Source organism: Lemur catta, chromosome 2, assembly GCF_020740605.2.
Source record: "Lemur catta isolate mLemCat1 chromosome 2, mLemCat1.pri, whole genome shotgun sequence".
NCBI classification, from domain to species: Eukaryota; Metazoa; Chordata; class Mammalia; order Primates; family Lemuridae; genus Lemur; species Lemur catta.
In genome coordinates, this window is record NC_059129.1 from 91,980,126 (window position 1) to 92,001,469 (window position 21,344).

The following is a 21,344-nucleotide window of genomic DNA, read 5'->3' on the forward strand; positions in this document are numbered from 1 at the left end:
GCCACTGGGATGAGACAGGGACAGTACCTTGTAGTACAGAGTAGGGGAAGGGACCTAGCAGTTTGAACTGCTTTTTAAATAGATTTTCCTCTAGTTTTTCTATTGTCAACTGCCTTAGCCTCTGTGGGCTGCTATACCTAACTACCATAGACTGGGTGGCTTAAACAACAGATATTTTTTTCACACAGTTCTGGAGGCTGGAAAGTCCAGGGTTAAGGTGGTGGCAGATCTGCTGTCTCTTTACTATAGTTTCAATGGGGTTATTTTCTCAAGAGAAAGATGAAACCTGCTTCCTGGCTTACAGATGACCATCTTCTTGTTGTATCCTTACATGGTGGAGAGCAGAGAGAGGAAACAAGCTCTCTCTCCCTTCTTATCTAGACATTAATCCCATCATGAAGCCTCCTTCCTCACTACCTAATTACCTCCCAGAGACTGCACTTCCAAATATCATCACACTGGGGATTAGAGTTTTAACATATGAATTTTGGCCAGGGGTGGTTGGAGGGGAGGGAGGGACAGAAACATTCAGTCCATAGCATCAACCCCATGCTGGTACCATCAGTTCCTGAGCATGCTAGATAGATACAATCCTTGATCCAAATTGGATTTTTTCTTTGACTCCCCCATTGCCAGATTGGAATTCACCTTTCTCTTGGTTTTACTAAGTTAGTTATTATGCATCCATCCATTCTCTAGCTTCAATAAGTTTTATGGTTTTTATTTCTTCTCTTGTTCTGTTTGATCTTGTAGGGTTACTTTTATTGTTTTTTTAATCTCTTTAATGTGGTTTCAGTGGGGTTATTTCCTCAAGAGAAAGACAGAAATTTTGTTTTTTTTTTTTTTAAATTTAACATTCCTAAAATCAAGGTGTGTGTTGCAGTCAGTGTAAACATTTGGATGGACTTGTTTCCAATCTGCCATTTTTAACTGGAAGGCTTTTGGTAAGTTCCATTTTTTTGTACCTCTTTTACTAATTAGAAAATTGAGGTTTAGAGAAATTTAGTAACTTCATGAAGGTCACATAAGCAGTATTGGAGCCAGGATGTAAACCCAGGCAGTCTAGCTCCAGAACCCATTCTTTCTACCAGTGTACTGTACTGCATCTCCCGCTAGTACAGCTTTCTCATTTTACAAAAGTATAACTTGGGGGCCTTCGTATCTTTGAGCATGTTGTACTTCTCATCTGCACAGCCTTCTCCTTTCTCTCCATCCTTTAGTGCTTCTCCATTTAATCTTCACCCAGCATTCTAACCAGTACCAGTCTCTTTCTTTGGTAGGATGATGTGCAGCAGAATGTAAGAAAGCTGGGTTTACATCTCAGCTTCACCAAGTACCAGCTTTACCTCAAGGATCTCTGCTTGCTGAGCCTCTGCTTTTTCTTCTGAAAAAAGACCCATTTAATTCTTACAATGCTTGATTGTTTTAAGAACTAAATGTAATAGCACTTTTGCATACATGCTCCTAGCCTTCACATGTAGGCACTTGAACTGCAGTGTTTCCCCAGTTCTAATGCTTCTTGCACACAACAGCTTTTCAAAGGAAAAAAACAGTAGAATATTAATGTATATGGTGATTTCAGGTACATCTCCAGCTTTAGAGATTTTAAAAAGAAAATTTGTACATCTCTCAGTAGAACAAAATACAGAATACCTGATATTAGGGTAATTGCAAATGTGGATGTTATGCTTTATTTTGTAGATTAGAAGTTCTCTGAAGGCAGAGACTATTGTTAATCATTTTGTGTCTCTCATCACATCTTGTTCGCTGATCACTGGAAATGTATTAAGCATTTAGCCAATATTTGATATTTGTTCATGTTTTAAAATTCAACAGTAAAGACATTTCTCTGTTTGAAAATAGAGTTTGGATTACCTCCAGATCACAGGTTTGGGAACTCTAAACTGTATATTTTTTATTTGTTAGAAGGTAGTCATTAATCAGAGGAGAATGATCATGTACTGTCTGATTAAGAACTTTGTTATATAGGGTTTTCTAATGAAATAAAATGCATATATGTAGCATGTTGATGATTTTGCCATATTATAAGATAATGTGTTGTTTATCATACAACTAATTGTTTACTAGCAAAACACTCAAGATCTACATTGTGACATCTATAAAGATACAGAGGGACAATTTAATTTAGTTTTAATTGATGTGAGAACTATAAGAAATTCTTTAATAAAAAATTTCTCAGCAATATTTTTTAAAAGCACCTCGGGATGTTATAATTGCAGGTTAGGTTATTGTGACAAGACTGTGTAACTGATCCATGCATTTTATGTTTCTATTCTTAGAGGAGTGATGGAGGTAAAAATTAAATTAAAATAAGAGCTGAAAAGGGGTGTGCTAATGTGCCTGGAGGAACTGACTTAAACATATTTTAGTTTGGTTCCCAAGGTCTCCAGCTGTATTCATGAGGGTAGCTAGGTACTTTATCCTGGTTCTTACATAAAGAAATTTTTAATACCTAGTGTAACATTTTATTCTTTTAGGAAATGAATTTCATAATATAAATTAAAACATTGTGGTTCAATATATGCAAATAATCTGTCATGTTCATTTTAAAATGGGAATACATCGTACTTTTTTCTGCTCTGGGAGATGTTGTGAGAATAATGGTAGTCCTTGAAGTTTCAAACAGTGAATAAGTCAGATGTGGATCCTACCCATATAGACAGGATAACCAAATCATTTATCATCCAAACTAGGAAATGAAAAAGAGCAAATGGGATGCAATTAGTAATTGCACTGGGACAGTATGCAAATTGTGACCATCCCAGAATAAATGGTCACCTCATTTAAAGAACTTACTATCTCGGGGGTAGGGTTATGGGTGGGAATGAGGCTGGGGCAGTAGATCCCCGCACCACAGTAATTATATAGAGTACTGATCATACTGTGAGTGGGGATGCATAGTTGCTATTGGAGCATGTAGGAGTGTAATTAACGTTGACCTGGGAGGACCAGGGAAGGCTTCCCAGAGGAAGTGACATCTGAGCCTGCAGGATGAATAGGAGCAAACCAGGTGAAAAGGAAAGGTTAAAGTGAAGATGGAGTTACCAATGCACTGAAGGGAGAGAGCAGTTCAATGTGGTTGGGTAGGTCTGCATGACTGTGATCACAAGACAAAGGATTGGGTGACAAAACAGAAGGCTGGGACTATTGGCAGGGGTACCAATGTAACATGGTTGACTTTATCACAACAGCTTTAAGCAGGGCAGTGAGATGATCAAGTGAGCTAAGGGCTTTTGCCTGTGTTCATTTGACCATTATGTAACCAGGTTTCTTGGCTGGGACTGGATCTCCACATCCCCTAGTACATAGAACTGGGTGGTATTTCCCCTTTCCTCTGTGGTGGATCCAGCAGCAGGACTGCACTGGAAAGGGTTCATACATCTGTGATCATGTGGTCACATGTGACCCATGCAACACCCATGAAGGCAGCTTGGTAGAAGGCCTGCCAAGCGGGAAAAAATCACCCTAAGTTATGCAGAGAGCATGCAAGCACACACAGCTCAGCCTCAGGGACAGGGTGTTGGGAGGTAGAGGTGCTTCCAGTGTATGGCCGGGTTGTGCTTCCGCAGTTTGGACCCCTATCTCTTCCACACTTTGGACCCCCATAGTACTTATGCAATGTGGAAGGAGAGTGTTCTGGCTAAACAAAGAAACTATGCCTGTAATTTCCTCCAAGAAAGGTGAGTTTTAAGCATCTTGAGAATGATGGACACTGATTGGAAAAGTAAAAGCTGGAGGCCAGATGCTCCGAGGGGGCAGTAGTGGTGAGGCCGCTGTCCCAGGCCCCAAGGGGCCTCCGAGGTTGTGAGTTTCTCAGTGCCACCCGTGGCCTACCTTTGTCTGAGCAGAGCACGGGCTGTCCCAGACCTGGAGGCAATGTGGTCAGTGGGCTTGGCACAGCCTCTGAGCCATAGTAGCTTGGAAGAGACTGGCAAGCCGCATCAACAGAGGATCCTCTCGTGTGTGGACTGCACCTGCCCTTGTAGGCTGTATTGGTTTGCTAGGGCTGCCATAACAAAGTGCCATGGCCTGGGTGGCTTAAACAACAGAAATGTATTTTCTCACAGTTCTGGAGGCAAGATGTTTGAGATCAAGGTGTCGGTAGGGTTGGTTTCTTCTGAGGCCTCTCTCCTTGGCTTGTAGATGGCTGCCTTCTCCCTGTGTCCTCACATGGTCTTTCCTCTGTACTTGTGTGTGTCCTAGTCTCTTATAAAGACGCTAGCCATTTTGGATTAGAGCCCACCCATATGACCTTTCTACCTTGATTAACTCTTTAAAGGCCAAATTTCCAAACACAGCCACATTCTGAGATACTGGGGGTTAGGACTGCAACATAGGAATTTTGGGGGGACACCGTTGAGCCCACAACAGGGGCCTCCTTTGGAGACACAGCATATGGGGGTTCCAGGTCCTGATCCTCTGCTGCTAGCTTCTGTGGATCAGGCAGGCCTAGGGGCATTTGAGTTCCCTTCAGAACAACCTCAGATATGTTATTGTCCCATTCGTCACTTCCCGAGCAGAGATTACCTTATATAGTCTGTGAGCATCTTAGTTTCTTGGAAACTTCCTTTGTACTGATTCAAAGTTGATGTTGCCTTAGTTCTCTTGCCCTGGTGCTAGGTGCTGAGGCTGTTGGTCCCTGGTCTCTTTAGCACTTCAGAGTGTGACTATATCTTGACTATTTCCCTTTTTTAGTGTTAGGTGTGGTTAAGGGTTTGGACTCTGTCTTTCAGCAAACTGCTTGAACTCCTTGTGCCTTAATATCCTGATCCATAAAAAAGGGGATAGTAGAAGGCCCAGTGGATTAAATAGGTAGGGAAAAGTTAGCGCTGCGCTGGACACTTACTAAGTGCTTAATAAAGGTCCTGTCATCTTCAACGTCACCATCCTTTCCCTTTAACATGACACTGAGGAAGGACTGCACTGCCAGACACTTGATGACCCTTGCAGGTGGAAGAGGACTAACATGTTCCCCACACTTTTCTTAATGTCACCTGAGAGTTTATTAGGTTTTTTTCCCCCCAGCCTCTTTATAGGATTGTCTTTTATAGGATGTCATGTCAGCTAGTAATAACTACCAATGTTTATCAACCACTTTTCAGTTTCAAAGTCCTTTTGCTTTTAGTTTTATCCTCATACTGGCCCTGAGAGGTATTATTTATTATTATACTAATTTTATATATGAAGAAACTGAGTGCTGGAATTAACCAACTTGTCCAAGGTTATATGGCTGGTAAGGGCTGGATTTAGGACATAGATTGAAACCTGCTTTTCTCCTTGATCCTTGTTTTTAATTACATACATACAATGTACATGTTTATTGTAGAAACATTAGAAAATATAGATAATCAAGTTTTCACGTGACAATGATCACATCCTCTTAGGAAAATGGTTTTATATAATATGTATTGATTTATTACTTGTTTTTATTTTAAAATATGTAAATATTTTTTCATGTTAATAAGTATATATCTACTTCATCATTTGAAATTACTGCTTGGTTTTCCATTGAAGGACATACCTTATTTAACTAATGCTTCATATGTAGATTAGTTCTATTTTTTGCTTGTGTTAACAAAACTCCGGTATAACTCCTTGTATATATGCCTTTGCATACTTATCTGACTATTTCCATAGGGGAGATTTCTAGATGTGGAGTGTCTTGATTAAGGGTTTGCACATTTGAAGACCTCTGATATATATTTATAAGTTGCCCTCTGTCCTTGCCTACTTGGATGAATGCCATTTTCCTTGTTCCCTTTGGCAATATCATTTTTTGCCATGTGATTGGAAGGAAATGGAATCTTGTTTTTGATTTATTTGCATTTTCATTACTAATCAGATTGATCATTTGCATATGTTTATTGTTGCTTTATACTTCTGATGCTTTGCCTATGTATGATTTTTGCTATTTTCTATGGAACTATTCATCTTTTTCTTATTTATTTATTTATTTATTTAAGACACTGGGTCTCGCTCTGTTACGCAGTGGGGAGTGCAGTAGTGGGATCATAGCTTATTATAACATTGTGAACTCCTGGGCTCAAGTGATCCTCCTGCCTTAGCCTCCCAAGTAGCTAGGTGTGTCCCACCATGCCCAGGTAATTAAAAAAAATTTTTTTTGTAGAAATGGGGATCTCAATAAGTTGTCCAGGCTGGTCTTGAACTTCTGGCCTCAAATGATCCTTCCACCTCGGCCTCCTAAAGTTCTGGGATTACAGGCATGAGCTACTGGGCCTGGCCTGTTTTTCTTATTGATGTGTAAATACTTCATATATTGAGAATATTAGTGAATTGTCTTCTATCTACTGCTCTTGCAGGGGCCAAGGGAAAATTTCCTCTTTGCCTTCTGAAGGTTTCCTAAAAAATCAACTCACAAAAGGCAGATTAATTGGTGAAAAGGCATACAAATGTATTAATGTGTACATGAGGGGGAAAAAAATCACAGAATGATTACCCCAAACCCCAATGGGGTGCAGAAGCTAATATTCCATCTTGAGTTTACAGAAAGAATTGGGGCTCAGAACATGGTCAAAAACAGGTCATGGTGGTAAATCTGGTTATAATGGCAAGACAGCTTATGGGCTGGAGCGAAGGCTTAGCTAGCAAAGGTGGTTGGTCTTACATGTAGATGAAACCTCACAGGTAGCAGCCCTCAGAGAGAATAGATGGTAAATATTTCTTTCAGATCTTTAAGGGGTCAGACTCACAGTTAATCTTTCCTAGATCAAGACAAGGGAAAGCCTGGCTGCATCAATGGAGATATTCTACCGATGCAAATCTCCCCCAGAAAAAGCAGCTTTGCAGGGAGGCCTCTGTTTGCTGGCTCTCTGAACAGCCATTTTAAAGTATGTCAAAGTGATATATTTTACAGTAACGTATTTTGATTTCCTTCACTCTTTTGACAGCTATTCATGGTCGTACAAATTCCTAGAGTTTTTATTTAAATTTCATGCAAGTATTAAGCTATATTTCTTCTATTTTGATAATTTTTTTTAAGAAATACAGAAACATTTCTTGAGCCCTGTTAACCTCATCTTGTCAGATTGTGCGTGAGACTGCCTGTCTCATTCAATGTGTTTGGTTTCTTCCTTAGCTTATAATCATAAATACAATTTTGACAAGTGTCCCCTCTATATTTCCATCCAGGTAATAGAGGAGGAGAATGAAACTAATGCATGTTGTGCACCACATTGTACGAAGCACTGTTCTAGGTGCTTTCAAATGTGTGAAATGTTAAATATAATAATATAGAAGACCCTGACGCTCTGCTGCGTGATTCAGTGTGTTGCATAATTTTAAAAAATTTAGTTCTTTCCCAATTATACATAACAATTTGACTGATATTATTGTGCTGGGCCTAGCATACAGTAGTTGTCTGTATGTCCTGGCAACCTTCAGTGAGGTCCGTCTGCAAAAAGACATTTATGTTAGGAAGAGCTCACTGACTATATTTCTTCTATAATTTTCACATAATCTATATATTTTTATTTTAGATGTCTTTAAAAAAGGTAGTTTTCTGACTTTTCATAAAATTTGGAATTATTGAACAGAATAATTAAGAGTACAAACTTTGGAGTCAAACAGACCAGGTTTTGATCCCTGACACTACCAATTCCTAATCCTATGATTGCTGGTGAATTACTTATCCCTATGTTCTTTATCAATCAATTGAGAATAATATCTCCTACATCAGGTTATTGTGAGAATTAAATTAGATCATTCATGTAAAGCCCTTCTTAGTATAATGGCAGCCAAAAAAGCATTTGGTTGATGACAGCAGGTGAAATAGTTATTATTTCATGTTTTTGAATTAAAACTTAGAGTATCAGTTGTTTAATAAAAAGGCTTCAAAGTTATGATCTCAGGGAGTATGTTCTAAATAGTCAAGGTTTTTTTTTTTTATCTTACACATTAAAAGGCTTTTGTAATGTAGGGATCAAAAACCCCTGGCTCCCCAAAGGTTTGCCAAACTGTAGGGAGCAAATGTCCCTGTCCCCATAAAGGTTCACTGAAAAATCACTGACATGAAGCAGATTGACGAATAGGAGACAAAGGATGCAAATTTATTTTAATGTATATATTAATACATGGAAACCTTCAGAATGAAAACTCAAAGATACAGAGAAATTGTTCATTTTTATGTTTAGGTTCAACAAAATGTGGACAGCCATGTAGACATATGGTTGGACAAAAAGGGAATGATCTAATGCTAACAGACTGAGCTAACAGACCCAGAAAGGTTTGTCTGGATTCTTCTTAGCCTCTCTGAGCATGCATTCCTTCCTAATGGGTATGGGGCAGGGCCGTTTCTGGAAGGGAGGTCTTATGGCCTACAGTCAAACAAGGTAGGTCAAATAGTTACTTTATGGCCAGTTTTTATGTAGAATAATTTCAGGTTTTTATGGCTGGCTTTTGGGAAAAGGAGTTTTGGCTTTTATGACCTATCTTGGGAAGGAGGGATTCTAGTTTCTATGGGTAGTCTCCAGGAAGAATGGGACTGAGATACAGGAGTAGAAGGGAGGGTCAGAGAACTTTTGTTTCAGAGGCTTTCATTTTGGGGTACTGTTTCCTGAGCTCCATCAGTAAAAACAGGAGAAATTTTGTTCTTTGGGCCTAGATGTCTATTTAGATGGTAAATTGTGCTTTTAATCACACATTGGACTTTTCCTGTGATAGTTAAGCCATCCTAGTTCTTTTTATTTGGAGGAGGAACTTAGTATACTCCCTGAAATAGAAAGCATCCTTGTTAATCTAACAGAACATCTAGTATCATTTGTTAGGCACTACATAATGATGTACTGATGTTAAAAACATACTGCTTTATGCAATAATCAGAAACCCTAGAATTAAAGAGAAATTATCACCATATGTAAAACATAAATAAAATAATGACCAGGACTGGTGCATGTATCTCAATTCATTCAATGCTTCTAAGCAACGCTTCTTTTCAGTATATATTAATTTAGTATAGAATTGGGATCAACAAGCCCTTGAGTATATTGAAGAAATATCTAATGTAACTAGTTTTTCTTGGTTAAGATCTATATCATTTATAATTTTTCCTCTTGAGACTATTTTCCAGTGTACCACCTCTATATCTCTTGCCTTTTACTTCTGTCTGCCTGTCTGATGATACCTCCTTTAATTATTATAAATTGCTGAGATCAGGAATAAGTAATATTTAAAAAAATCATCATCCATTATTATTAGATATAATGCTAAAACAATTAAACAATATATTGTAATAGCAAAAATAAACCAGTTTCTTATATATTCTTGGGATTGGTATGAATCCACATAATTAAAGTAGCTTAATTTGTAGTATCTTGTGTTTGTTGGTCGTATTAACCTAGATTAATCTGTCTGGTCCTCCTTTCTTTGCATGTGATCAAGACCTATAGGACACTTACTATTTTTCCTCCCCTTTTAAACTATTATGGTTTAATAAGATATTTATTTTTTTCTCTGAAAATATTACATTTTTAAGTTTCACTTCAAAACGTCTGTGAGACTCTGGCAACCTTGAAACATTTTAATAAAAATAAAAACTATCAAGGTTAAACCTCATCAGTCCTGTGTACCAAACAAATTATATTTGAAAAAAAAAAACTTACCGGTAACAGAGGGGGGGGTTACACTAATGGACATTTCCTAAGGGTGAGAGTAGTGGATAATTCTGGTTATGTGAAAGAATTGTTGTAGTTTTGAGAAATGTTTGCTGTGTTTCTTGGGGGTGAATGTCCAGCTTCCTCTGGAGCGCTTGGACTGGAAGGTCTGAGTCATCACCGTTTCAGAGTGATCTTGAGAACATATTGTAAGGATTGCTACCATATACATTTTTAATACTTGCTTAACTTGTCTATATGCTTATGACTTTAAATTTGCACCTTTAGGCTATGGTGAGGCCTAGAAAAAATAAAACACCGGCTTGTCTTTCCTGGCCTGGCTATACTAATAAAGATGAGATACTCCAGACCTTGTCTTTTGTCCTGGGCTCTATATTTGTTACTTAATTAAAGTTGCTTACCTCCTACATTTTTCACTAATTTAAATAAGAGTTACTAAGAGTTAATGTTATAATTAATATATGTAATTAAAATTACTGGATACCAAAAACCCAGTTATATATAAAAAGGGTATAAAAATGTGGGTTTTTTGATAAAGAATTTATAAAAAGGCATAAGAATATGATTTTTGTTAAAAGCAAAATAATTTTGCCTAGTTTAGAGGAGGTTTTAAGAATTGTTTTAAATTGAAGAAATAAAAAGAATTGTGGATAAAACTGAATGGATACAGAAAGTTGGGAAAGAAAGAGTGGGAAGAATTATAAAATGTTAGAAAAGGTTTATAAAAATCTTACCTTATGGCCAAATTGATAAAGATTAAATGGATTTGTTTATAAGGTTTTATTAATATTAGCTTTAGAATTAATCATACAGTAATATGAAAGTAGAATTTGGTTTTCTCTTTTGAACAAGATTTTCATGTAGTATTAAAAAGAGTAAACAATTTTTGTTTACCATTTGAGTAAACTGCCAGAAAGAGAAGCGGGGCGAGGGGAAGAGATTCAGTTTGCCTTATGCTGTCTTTATTAGGTCTTTGATTATTTGGGAAATGAATCTTTTCTCTATCAAAGAGTAAAGATTTTTGCCTTTTAAAATCTTTGAATTATTACTTTGGCTGAATAAATGACTATTATTTTATAGTACCCTGTGATCTGTGACAAACTTGATACTGAGCTTGATATTTGACAAACTTTCCAAAATCAAAATTTCAGATTGTAAGTTGAGTCTTTTTGACATCAAACTGGCTTTTTAAATATTAGAGCCACTGAAAGCCCAAGACCGATGTATTTGGCTTATATGTTAAAATTATATGGGAAACATTGTCAAATATGAAATGATGCTTAACTTTCTTCAGGTTATATTTATATAAATGTTTTATGAATATGTGTTCCGACATTGTATGAAGTTCCTAAATTTCTGATATGTCTTAGTATGTTATCTGTAATAATTATGATTATACTAAATTGTTGTATGCCACAGAAATAACCAATTATTCTTGTCAATTGGATCTTTAACTATGACAATTCTAAGACTTTCGTCATCCACAGACAATTATTATTTTGCCTTGGTTCTTCTCAAAAGGCAAGGAAATTCATGGAAAAGACCCTGATAAGTACTCTTGAACACAGGGTTCTGATTGACTTAGGTTAAAACTTCTAGGACTCTAATTAAAAAGCTGAGACATTCATGAGGATTACTAACACAATATCAAGCAAAGCAAGAATTACATGTTGCTGAACTGATAGAGGACTGAAAAAATTTCTTTATGACTTTTTGTTTAACACATTGCTGGTTCTTTATGTTTTGTTTTCCATAGTTAAGAAAACCATTTTCTATTGAACTATTTATAGCCTACAACAATTGAGTAAAGTAGCAAAATTTCTCTCTCTTTCTACCTGATGTCCAAAATTTAGATATGCAAGTAATCAGGCCAAGTATAATAAGACTAAAATTTATTATGCACATGAATTGGTCTTACTATGATTTCTCTTTGGTAGAAAAGGGGGACAGATGGGAGAGAGAAAAATTATGTTTCAACAAAACCACAAAACTATAACATACCTGCTACTAGTTTCTGTTACTAGAGTCCAGCCCTGGCCTTTGTTTTTGAGGTTTTGTTATTTGCCTGTAGTTCAGATTCAATCTTGGGTTATTTCTTGACTACACCAAGTCTTTAAAGAAGAACCAGGTTGTAATTTTCTTCATGATGTTTTTAATTGATTCCTTAATGAATTAGATTCCTTTTCCTGTTCTGACACCCAGATTCTCTTTGATTGTCAAATTATTAATATTTCATTCTCATTGCTGTGCTTCCAAGAAAACCAGAATCATGGTATTCCAAAGACTAGAGATGTGATTCAACAAAGCCTGCACATCTCCCTCATTTGGAATCCCACTGTGCCTGATCTCTTTTCCATTGCCAGTGCCTTGCTGTGAAAACTATACAGACTCCTCCCTCTAGGGCCAGGGACTATTGCAGAAGAGGTGGGCTTGTGAGATTGTAAGGGCCAGTGTTGAAGGATGGAATTAGTTTGGATCCTCCAAATCAAGGATGGACACATAGATGCCTAAACAGCTGGTAAAATGAAGGATTTTACCTCCTGGGCCATGTGGCCCAGGCATCCATCCCAACCATAAAGAATTTCCTGTTTCCCATAGACTTGTACGAAAATTACAGAGAAGATATCAGGATACCTGGTGACGGAGCTTCCTGCATATGGTTGTTCCCAGTTATGGGATTTATGCAAATAGACATATAATAAGAAATTTATCAGCCACTTTAGGACAAATTACTAAAGAGATTGCAAAAAATGTTGCAACACAACAAGTTTCTAAATTTCTTAGCTCAAATGGTTTTAGCAAAATACTTATAGTTTACATAGCTAATTGCTACCAGTCCATAACTAAGACCAAGATTACTGTAGTTCAGTGCTTATAGATAAGTTAACTTTATAACTTTGCTTTTGGTTTTTGGCTATGTTGCTTAAAAGGTTTTTAAGGGTTAATGATTACCTGCCCACCTCCATTCCTATATGGCCTAGAATGTTTAGTTGGCTGTAAGCCTTTGGGCTCTAAGTCCGGTGATCACAGGAGTCCCACCAAGGGCCTGGATGGACTTGGGGCAGGTAGCCACACCACCCTGGCAACAGTGAGACAAGATAAAAGTTTGGCCATTGATGTTGCCTCTTGGCCAAAAGGGGTAAATGAGAAATAAAAATAAAATCCTAAGCCTCCCAACTCACCGAACAGATTCCCTCTTGGCCAAGGAGGCCTAGAGGAACCTTAAAAATGAGTTCCTGGCCATAACAGGATGGGAGGTCAGACAGGCCTTGTTCTACCCCCTCCCTCGCTAACACCATCAGACTTTCTTCCCTAAGCATTAAACAGAACAGCCTTTGGAAAGACTTGTCCCACCAATGGTTCCAATCATCCACTAATGCTGCTCCTCCCTTTTTGCGGTATCAGCACAACTAGCCAACAACATTCCTTCTTATTAAGACATCACTGACCATGGGGTGGTTCTGGCCAGTCTAGGGAGGGTGCACAGAGAGGGTTTTTATGTCCTCTGCTACACCTTTTGATATCAGAGGGCTGAAAACTCCACCCTTGGATCATGCTAAGGCTGCCATTTTCTAAACATGGATCCCATGAAGCTGCATAGAGCTCATTTGTGCATATTTCTCCTTTCATAAATATTCATGACTGCTATAGCTTGTTAAATATGTATAATTGGCCACCCCACTTAGCATAAATTCCAGTTCCCATTGTCCCTCCCTTGAAGTACAGGCTCTCGCCTTCTGGTCCAAGGCAATTACTTTGCAGCCAGTCAGCATGGCCACCCTTCAGACTACAACTCTTTATGAGAAATAAAGTTCTCCTTTCCAAATTGATGAAACTTGTCATTTTCTTCAGTTTATAGTATTAAAAAGATTAGTATTTGGCATGTGAACTATATTAGCAAACAGTGAAACAAAAGAAAAAAATTCACCTACATACCTGTTATCTGAGCAAATCACTATGTGATTTATATTTGTATGTATAATAACAGGAGACACAATTGATGTTTACTGAGACCCTGTGACATATCAAGTCCTTGAACTAGCTATAACCAGGTGATATTTGTGTTTTTAGAAAATGAAATTGAGGCTTAGAAAGGGTAACTAGCTGAGTGTGGACCATCTACCATGTTGGTAAATTGATATGTGAACATGGCTCCATTTTTCTGAAATATTTGCTTTATTTTTATTTGCAAGCTAGATTTATTTGATTTTATTATTAACCACAAAGACTGAAATTTGTGGTACTTGTCTTTTGTGGGTCATTATGTCATGTTTCAGTCTGAAATGTCGGTTCTTGATGTGCTTGTGGTTGAAGAATGACCAGATGCACCAAAGTAAGGCAATGAAAATGAGGTTTATTGAGAAGAGAAAGATAGGATTATAGAGCAAGAGCAAGATATAGGTTTACAGAGAGAGCATGATACATAGGCCACAGATGATGACTGGACCCACTGTTGCAGCAAAGGGAGAGCAAAAGGAAGGACAAAAAAGGAATTGATTATGATCTGCATCTTACTTTGTAGTGCCTGGATTGGCACCTCCCGCATTGCTCAGAGGTCACCATGAAACCACTTTGAACAGTTGGGAGTTGCATTACATGAGTCTTACTATGCATGTGGAGTGTTCTAGGTCACTTCTGGACTCTATGGTACCTATACCACTTGACCTGTGAGCTAGAGAGTCCTCTGCATTCTTTGGCAGTTGGTTTGCTAAGTTCTGATTGGCAGATTCGTAGGGCGTTCCCTCCTCCCTCAGGAATGGCAGAGGCTCAGGGCAGGATCAAGGTGGGGCAGGACCAAGATGGGGACCTGGAGCCCACCCTTGTCCTTCTTCCCAGGTGGGGCAGTTGCCCTAAGGCAAAGCACCCACTTTCATCCCTAGGAGACCTGGAATCCCATGCTAACTATCTAACAATTACATGCTTTGAGAAGTACCACAGGCAAACTTTACGTTGTTAAATAGAAAGCACTGTGCTTGCTGTAGGGGAGGGGGAGAAATCTTTCTTTCTTTATCCATCTTAGGGTCTCCAGCTGGGTTCCTGTAAATTAGACTGGCAAAGACAGATTAACAAGAGAAACACAAACAGAAGTTTATTAACATGTGCATCGCACATACACATGGGAGCACCCAGTGATGAGTACCCCAAAGGCATGGTTAGAACTTGGCCTTATATACCATCCTGGGCTAATCAAAGGAAAATAAGTTTGAGGCTTCTGGATCACAGAGGGAGCTGTGGAATGAGAAGTATGGTAAACAAGAATTGTTTATTAAGATTTGTTATGCAGATTTAAGTTAGCGCTTTTTCCATTGATAATATCAGAGTTAAGATTCCTCCACTTCCTGCTACAAGAGAGGAAGAGACCCTTTACAATGGAAATTTCCTTTACAAATGTCAATTTTCTTTACAAAAGGAAAACTGTGCTTTATGTTTAGAGCTTTTCCTACATCTGCTGGTTCTCAGTGGCCTTTAGCTCAAAATAATCCATGTGCTAAAGAAGCATGTTTTGGGGTCACATATTCTGATACCCTTCCCTGCCTTGTTCTTTTATAGTGGTTATGCTGCAGAGGAAAATGCTTCCCTTCCTTTCCAAGTTCATTAAGCTGAGCTCAGAAGCTGATCAAGAGATGCTTACAATTCTGTAATGTTTGTTTTTGTAACTATTTTTATAAGTATATTTTATGTCTTTAAGTGACAGTTGGTGAAATCAATAAATTTTCTGTTCACCAGAGTAGCATCTATTTATTCAGTTGGTTGACTACAAAGCTCTTGAGGATATGCCCAGTGACAGCCCCTATTTGAACAAAGAGCTTAGAGGAGCTTGACTAGAGTTTGGTCATCAAGGAAGAGACTCTTTGTCATGCCAGTGGGCTCAGAAAGTTGTAGATGGTCACAGCTGAGAGACCTTGAAAAGGAGGTCACTCTAAATTCACAGAAAAAGAGCCATCCCACATACTTCCAACCCCACATAGCACTCCCCTAAGGGTTTGTGATAAATGTGATTCTGTCTCCAATAGTGTGAACTATTGGATACCTGGAGGGCAATTTCAGCTCTTCTTCTCACTCTGCTTCCTAATGCTCTGCCAGGCCGGCCTAGCTCTGAATCATTTCTGGATTCGCAGGAAGGAAAGAGCAGAAGCCTGGCCTGGATCTCCCTAAGCTCATGGGAAGAGTTAAGAGCCGTGGGTTAGGAAGTAATCTGTGTCTGGGCATGGGAAAAAGTGAGAGGAGGTAGGAGGAGGGTGTAGAGGTCTTTCTGGCTGGAGCTTACAAGTAGCCATGCTGTACATTGTACTAACTATAAGGGAAATTTTTATAAAAACAAATATATTTGCCCACAAGTTTTAGTATAATAAATATATTTAGCAAATAATAAATAATATGCAGTAAAATAGTAAAATAAATAACATCAAACCTTTTTCAGTGGTTGACTCATCCTTAACTCATATTAACTCACCTTTAAAATGGTGTCCATTTCACTAAATTTTGTAAGATGAAGCAGATTGTAATTAGATTCTTTTAGAGAAGAGCTAATTTAGTGACTTGATCTCCAAACAATAAATGTCTGTAGAAGGCAATTTCATTTATCTTATCTTATGATTTTTAATGATCGTGCTTAGAATGAAAAATATCAAATTAGATGTGCCCTTTAATTTTGGATTATTTTAACTTTTAGGATTTTTGTTCTCCGTTCACCTGATTATTGGGAGTGTTTTGAAAACATTAGACTCTTGGAAAGGTTAAGGTTTTTCATCTCTCTATAATAATAAATATTCCTTGCAATTTTAAAGCTCAAGTGTCCATCTCTGTTGGAGTTTGTGTTAGGCTACAAGAGCCTGGGGTTTATAACCCAGATTCTGAAAGGAAACTGTAGCAACATTAGGTTGCTAAGCAAATCTCTTAGCTAATTTAACAACGTGCCTTGAATTATTCTGACCACCTGTGCTGATCAGTCATAATGGATCAATTAAAAGTGACACTCACTTTTAGGTTTGTCAAAACTTAAATTACAAATAAATGAAAGTACAGACATCCTATCTTTAATAATTAAAAATAAGAAATAAGAATATAATTCTATGAAAAATGTTCAAAACAACCTAATGTTAATAAAATGGAATATTTAACCAAATATATATTACATGAAGTATTATGTAATCATACTAATTGAGGCTTTGTATACAATTTAACACATACTATATTTTAGTCAGATTGCAAACCATAGCTTTCTCTTTTATACAAATCAGCAGAAATAGGCACAGCTTAACATACTCTTTTCATAAGCATTTTCATCCGGTTATTGCTTTTCAAAATAAAATGGAGACAGAAGGAAGCCTGTTTAGCTTATCCAGATTATAATTAATTCTACCACTTGGGTATATTTGAAAATGGGAGCTAGACCCTCTAATGAGAGTTGTAAAGTGTAGTCATGGGCCAGGTCTCAGACTATTGAAATAATTTATTTTTCTGTTTAGAGTTACATCAATGATTAAAAACAAAGGCAAAGGTGGGGGTAGGGACTACATGAATAAGTATATAGCCAAGGAACAATTTCAAGCCTGTCAACTGTATCCTATTATATATTTCAGTTATGCTAATCCTGAAGCTCCTGTAAGAATCCATATTTCATTTCCTACTAATTTTTATCTTCTCTTTGTGTTTTTTTTCCATCTAATTTTCAGAAATCTGCTCTTTGAGTAGAAAATCATATTTCTGCTTAGCCAAAAGGTACCTGATTTTAACTTAATTTCACTAATCATGTTTGGAAGGAAAGTAAAATCTCTATAAAGGACAAATCAACTAGTATTTGTGGATTAGAGCCTTATAGCTTTATTTTATCAAATCTTCATTTTTTCCTTTTGTTCTCTGACGTTTTAATTTCTACTTCAACTTTTAATTGAAGTTGCTATTGTCGATTCTTGAACACATTTTACTTCCTAGTCTTTGAAGCTTCAGCAGTGTGAAAAAACTTGTAAACACCTAGAACCATTGCTTGTTGAAAAGAGCCTTGTGTAGAATGTTCTATGTGAACAGTGAAACTCTCCAAGCTGCCTCCGTGGAACCCTAAAGCTTCAGCATCATGAAGGCCCAGAGCATGCTCTTTTTGCATTTAGCTCAATGTATTCTTTTTTCTTGTTTTATTCAGCTGGAATGCTTACTGATTCCTCTGCAAACTTCTGAGACTGAGACCCTGAGGACCCCAGCTGGAGAATGCCGTCTGAATGCTGCCTCAGGTACTCGCTGTATAATGTGTCCTTGCTTCGTGTCATGAGCCTGGACATTGTTGGGCTGCCCGTTCCAGGACCCAGCACAGAGTCGGGGAGGCTCAACACATATTCGAAGGAATAAACAAAACTAGTCAGAGCTTTTGTGAATTTGCTATGGTGGCACAAGGACTAACTGTTATGACCTAGTTACTGTGTCAAACCTACATGTGTTTCATGATTCTTTATATGACACTACTTTTTAAAATCTTTTTCTTATTTAGGATGCTCACCTCCCTCGAACAAAAGATATACTACTATAAAGATATATAATTAGAAAAAGAATCAGAAAACTACATATATATGAATATTGTCTCCTTTAAAGTAATCCCTTTGAGGAGTACAATGCTTTATTCTCAAGTATTTCGTAGATATTTACTGAGTCAAGCACTCTGGTGCAGAGAATCCAGCTATGAATAAAACAGATATGGTTCCTGCCCTCTTAAATGTGTATTCTATGAAGGAAACACATACTAACAAATAATCGCACCAGTAACAATGCAAATATAATTGTGAAAAGTGCTCTGAAGGAAAAGTACAGGATGGCAAGAGGAAGGAAATGCCTTCCTGAGGAAGTGCTCTCTCAGCTGAGATCTGAAGGGGGAAAGCCCTGAGGCAGGAAGGAGCTTGGCACATTCCAGAAAGTGGGGGGCAGCCAATGAGAAAATGCATGAGGTTTGTTTGAATATTCTCAGTGGCGGTAAATTTGAGTCATCCTCCAGGGAACAGTCAAAAGATCTTCAGAGCAAAGAATAAGAGATGTGATAAACTTCGGGACTATATAGTTTTTAAAGAATTGGGCCTGTCTGTTAAATCATGAGACCAGCTTCCTTCCTTCCATGACTCTGAAGCTATTAGAGATGACTCCTTCCAGAAATGTGTTCAGAAATGGTGACATTGCTGTACCAGGTGTAACGCCTCTGCACTCCCTGTGTGAGTCTGTTGCTCTCCATCCGTGATGTTCAATGGAGGATGATTTTGCCACCAGTGCACATTGTGCAATGTCTGACAACATCTTTGCTTGTCACTGGGAGTAGGGGTACAATTGGCCAGGAATCCTGCTAAACATCTTATCAATGCATAGGACAGCCCCCACCCCCCAAAAAGATCAATCTAGCGAGAATGTCAGTGGTAGCAAGGCTGAGAAACCCTGCTCTAGATCTGGCATCCAGCCAGTATAGCACATGGAAACCATGGTATCTGTCTGCCACCACCTCAGCCAAGTTTATTTCTGGCTACCAAGATTAGTGTGCATTCTTAAAATGTTTTTTTTTTACTTTAAGTCTGCCATCCTTGTATTTATTAATCAGCTCTCATCCCACCATCATCTGTCCTCCACAGCGGAATCATTTCCATAATGGTCTCTCCTTCTCTCCTTCAACCCAGAGCCCTCCCTTCCCACCTCTCAGACTCTCCCACTGTGTCACGTGGAATGTAGCAATATGATCATACACTCTGCTGTGTCATCTCCTTCCTCCGAAAAAGCTCTGTTCACGTCCTTCTTCACTGAGACCTGCTGTCTCCTGAAGACCACTTCCCTTGTAGCCTTCTCAAGTAGTGGTGCCATTATTTCCTCACATCTCAGGTATTTCAGGGATGCCTAGAGAGATTGTTGTTACCTTGGGACGTAATTTTGCATCTAGATCATTATTCCTCAACGTGGTTGTTCAGGAAAGCCACAGCAACGAAAACAACAAAGATATGCTCTTCTGAAGGTGGTGTTCTTCGTCTCTCTCACCCTCTCCTCTTCCTCCTGTGGTCAGGCTCATTGCCCCTCTTGTACTGAGCACTGTGCACCTGGTTGCCATCTTCCTCCTCTTCATAAACCCCTTACAACCTCCCAGGGCCCTCAGTGTCAGCATGGAAGATCTGTCCAACTTCATGGCCCTGAGACTCTCAGCCTGCTTATCTTCAAAGACTTTCTCTTTCAGCCACCTACTGCCACGGTCACACCTTTGTCCTTGTCATCCCCAGTAATTGCCCTATTTCTGAAATCACTGCATCAGCCATATCACTCTTACCATGGCTGCCTGTCCTTCTAGCTTGATGATGTACCTCTCCTCACTATGGTTATACTTTGACCTTACTGCATTGTCTCATCTACCAGACCTGCTACTTTCTACCAACCCACCAATCCTTTCTTTCCCTCATTTCCCTTCTTAACCAGTTTAGATTCTATCACTTCTTGAGAAGACCCTGAGGACTAAGATAAAAGTCCTGAACGCTTCCAACAGACTAATGGACCCTCTTTTGGCTAAAAACACCAAATTTTAAAGCGCTCAGCATGGCAGGATGGGAGAGTGGTCATGTCTCGTTTATTTTCACCGCCAACATGTTACTAATCATTACTAGCCTTTATCAGAGGATGGCTTGAGAGAAACAAAAGGCCAGAAGATCCCTCTTTACTTCATCTGGCCACCCGGCGCCATCCCTCTGCTTTTATGGTTCTGAAATGTCAACTCTTCTGCACTGCGAAGAATATTTTCTTGGCGGATGCGAAGAATATTTTCTTGGCGGATGCGAAGAATATTTTCTTGGCGGAAGACTGCCGGTTGCAGAGTAGTTTTGGCCTGTCTCCTGAGGATGTGTGGTTCATGGACTTGTGCCCTAAATTTTACTCTTTTGTGTATAAGACCTAATTATAATTCATTTGAATGTTAAATTTCCACCCCAAACGAGAACATGGGTCATATGTTTCCATATGTCACTTACATGTAAACCTCATGCTCGTGTGTATGGGTTTCTCCATGAATATTCATGAACTTCTCCTATATCCTATTGAATATGTATACCCTGCCGCTCCATCTAATATATATACCTACTTCTTTCTCTCCTTTGAAGCGTGGCTTTATGGTTTGGGTGGGAGGCTTGCTTCCTGCCTGTAGGATGCAATTCTCTTAGAAATAAAGCTCTCCTTTTAAATTCACTAACCCTGTGACTCTTTTACATTTGACAGTCCCAATCCAGATGAACCCAACTATTCATAGTTTCATGCCTACATTGTCTAGTGGAGACTGGTTCCACAATACCTTTAGATTCAACAAACCAAACAATGCCGAGTTTCAGTATGTGTTTCTGGTCCTCCTATTCCCTGCTACTCAAGCGACAGTCCTTTTCCACAACCAAGCCCAGTCCTGCTTCTGTGCTTTGAATCTCATCTTCCTTATCTTCTCAGCAGCCTGTGCCTGCTGGTTGCCTCTCAGCTGTGTTCTTGAGACACAGCTGTGCTTCTGTAACCCACTCTGTGCAGATGAGTCACAGATTTACATCTCTAGCCAAGACTTCTTTTTGAGCTCCAGATCCATGAATCAAACTACATATTTGACATCTGTGATTGGGTGTCTTGAACACAACTCACACTTAACATGTCCCAAACCAGATTCGTCATCTTTCTCTTCTGCAATTCTAATCCTCTTCCACTGGTTTCCTATTCTGA

The 21,344-nt window shown here is 38.5% G+C and overlaps 1 protein-coding gene across 4 annotated transcripts in view; it reads left to right on the plus strand.

Annotated features, from left to right (window-relative positions):
* Window positions 1-21,344, plus strand: part of KLHL32 (kelch like family member 32) — a 184,807-nt gene that overhangs the window by 31,025 nt on the left and 132,438 nt on the right. For all 4 annotated transcript variants that reach the window (XM_045544046.1, XM_045544048.1, XM_045544050.1 and 1 more), the window contains exon 2: window positions 17,791-17,878. In XM_045544046.1, the coding sequence (XP_045400002.1) occupies window positions 17,856-17,878 (23 nt within the window). In that variant the 5' untranslated portion in view covers window positions 17,791-17,855. The remainder of the gene's footprint in view (window positions 1-17,790; window positions 17,879-21,344) is intronic.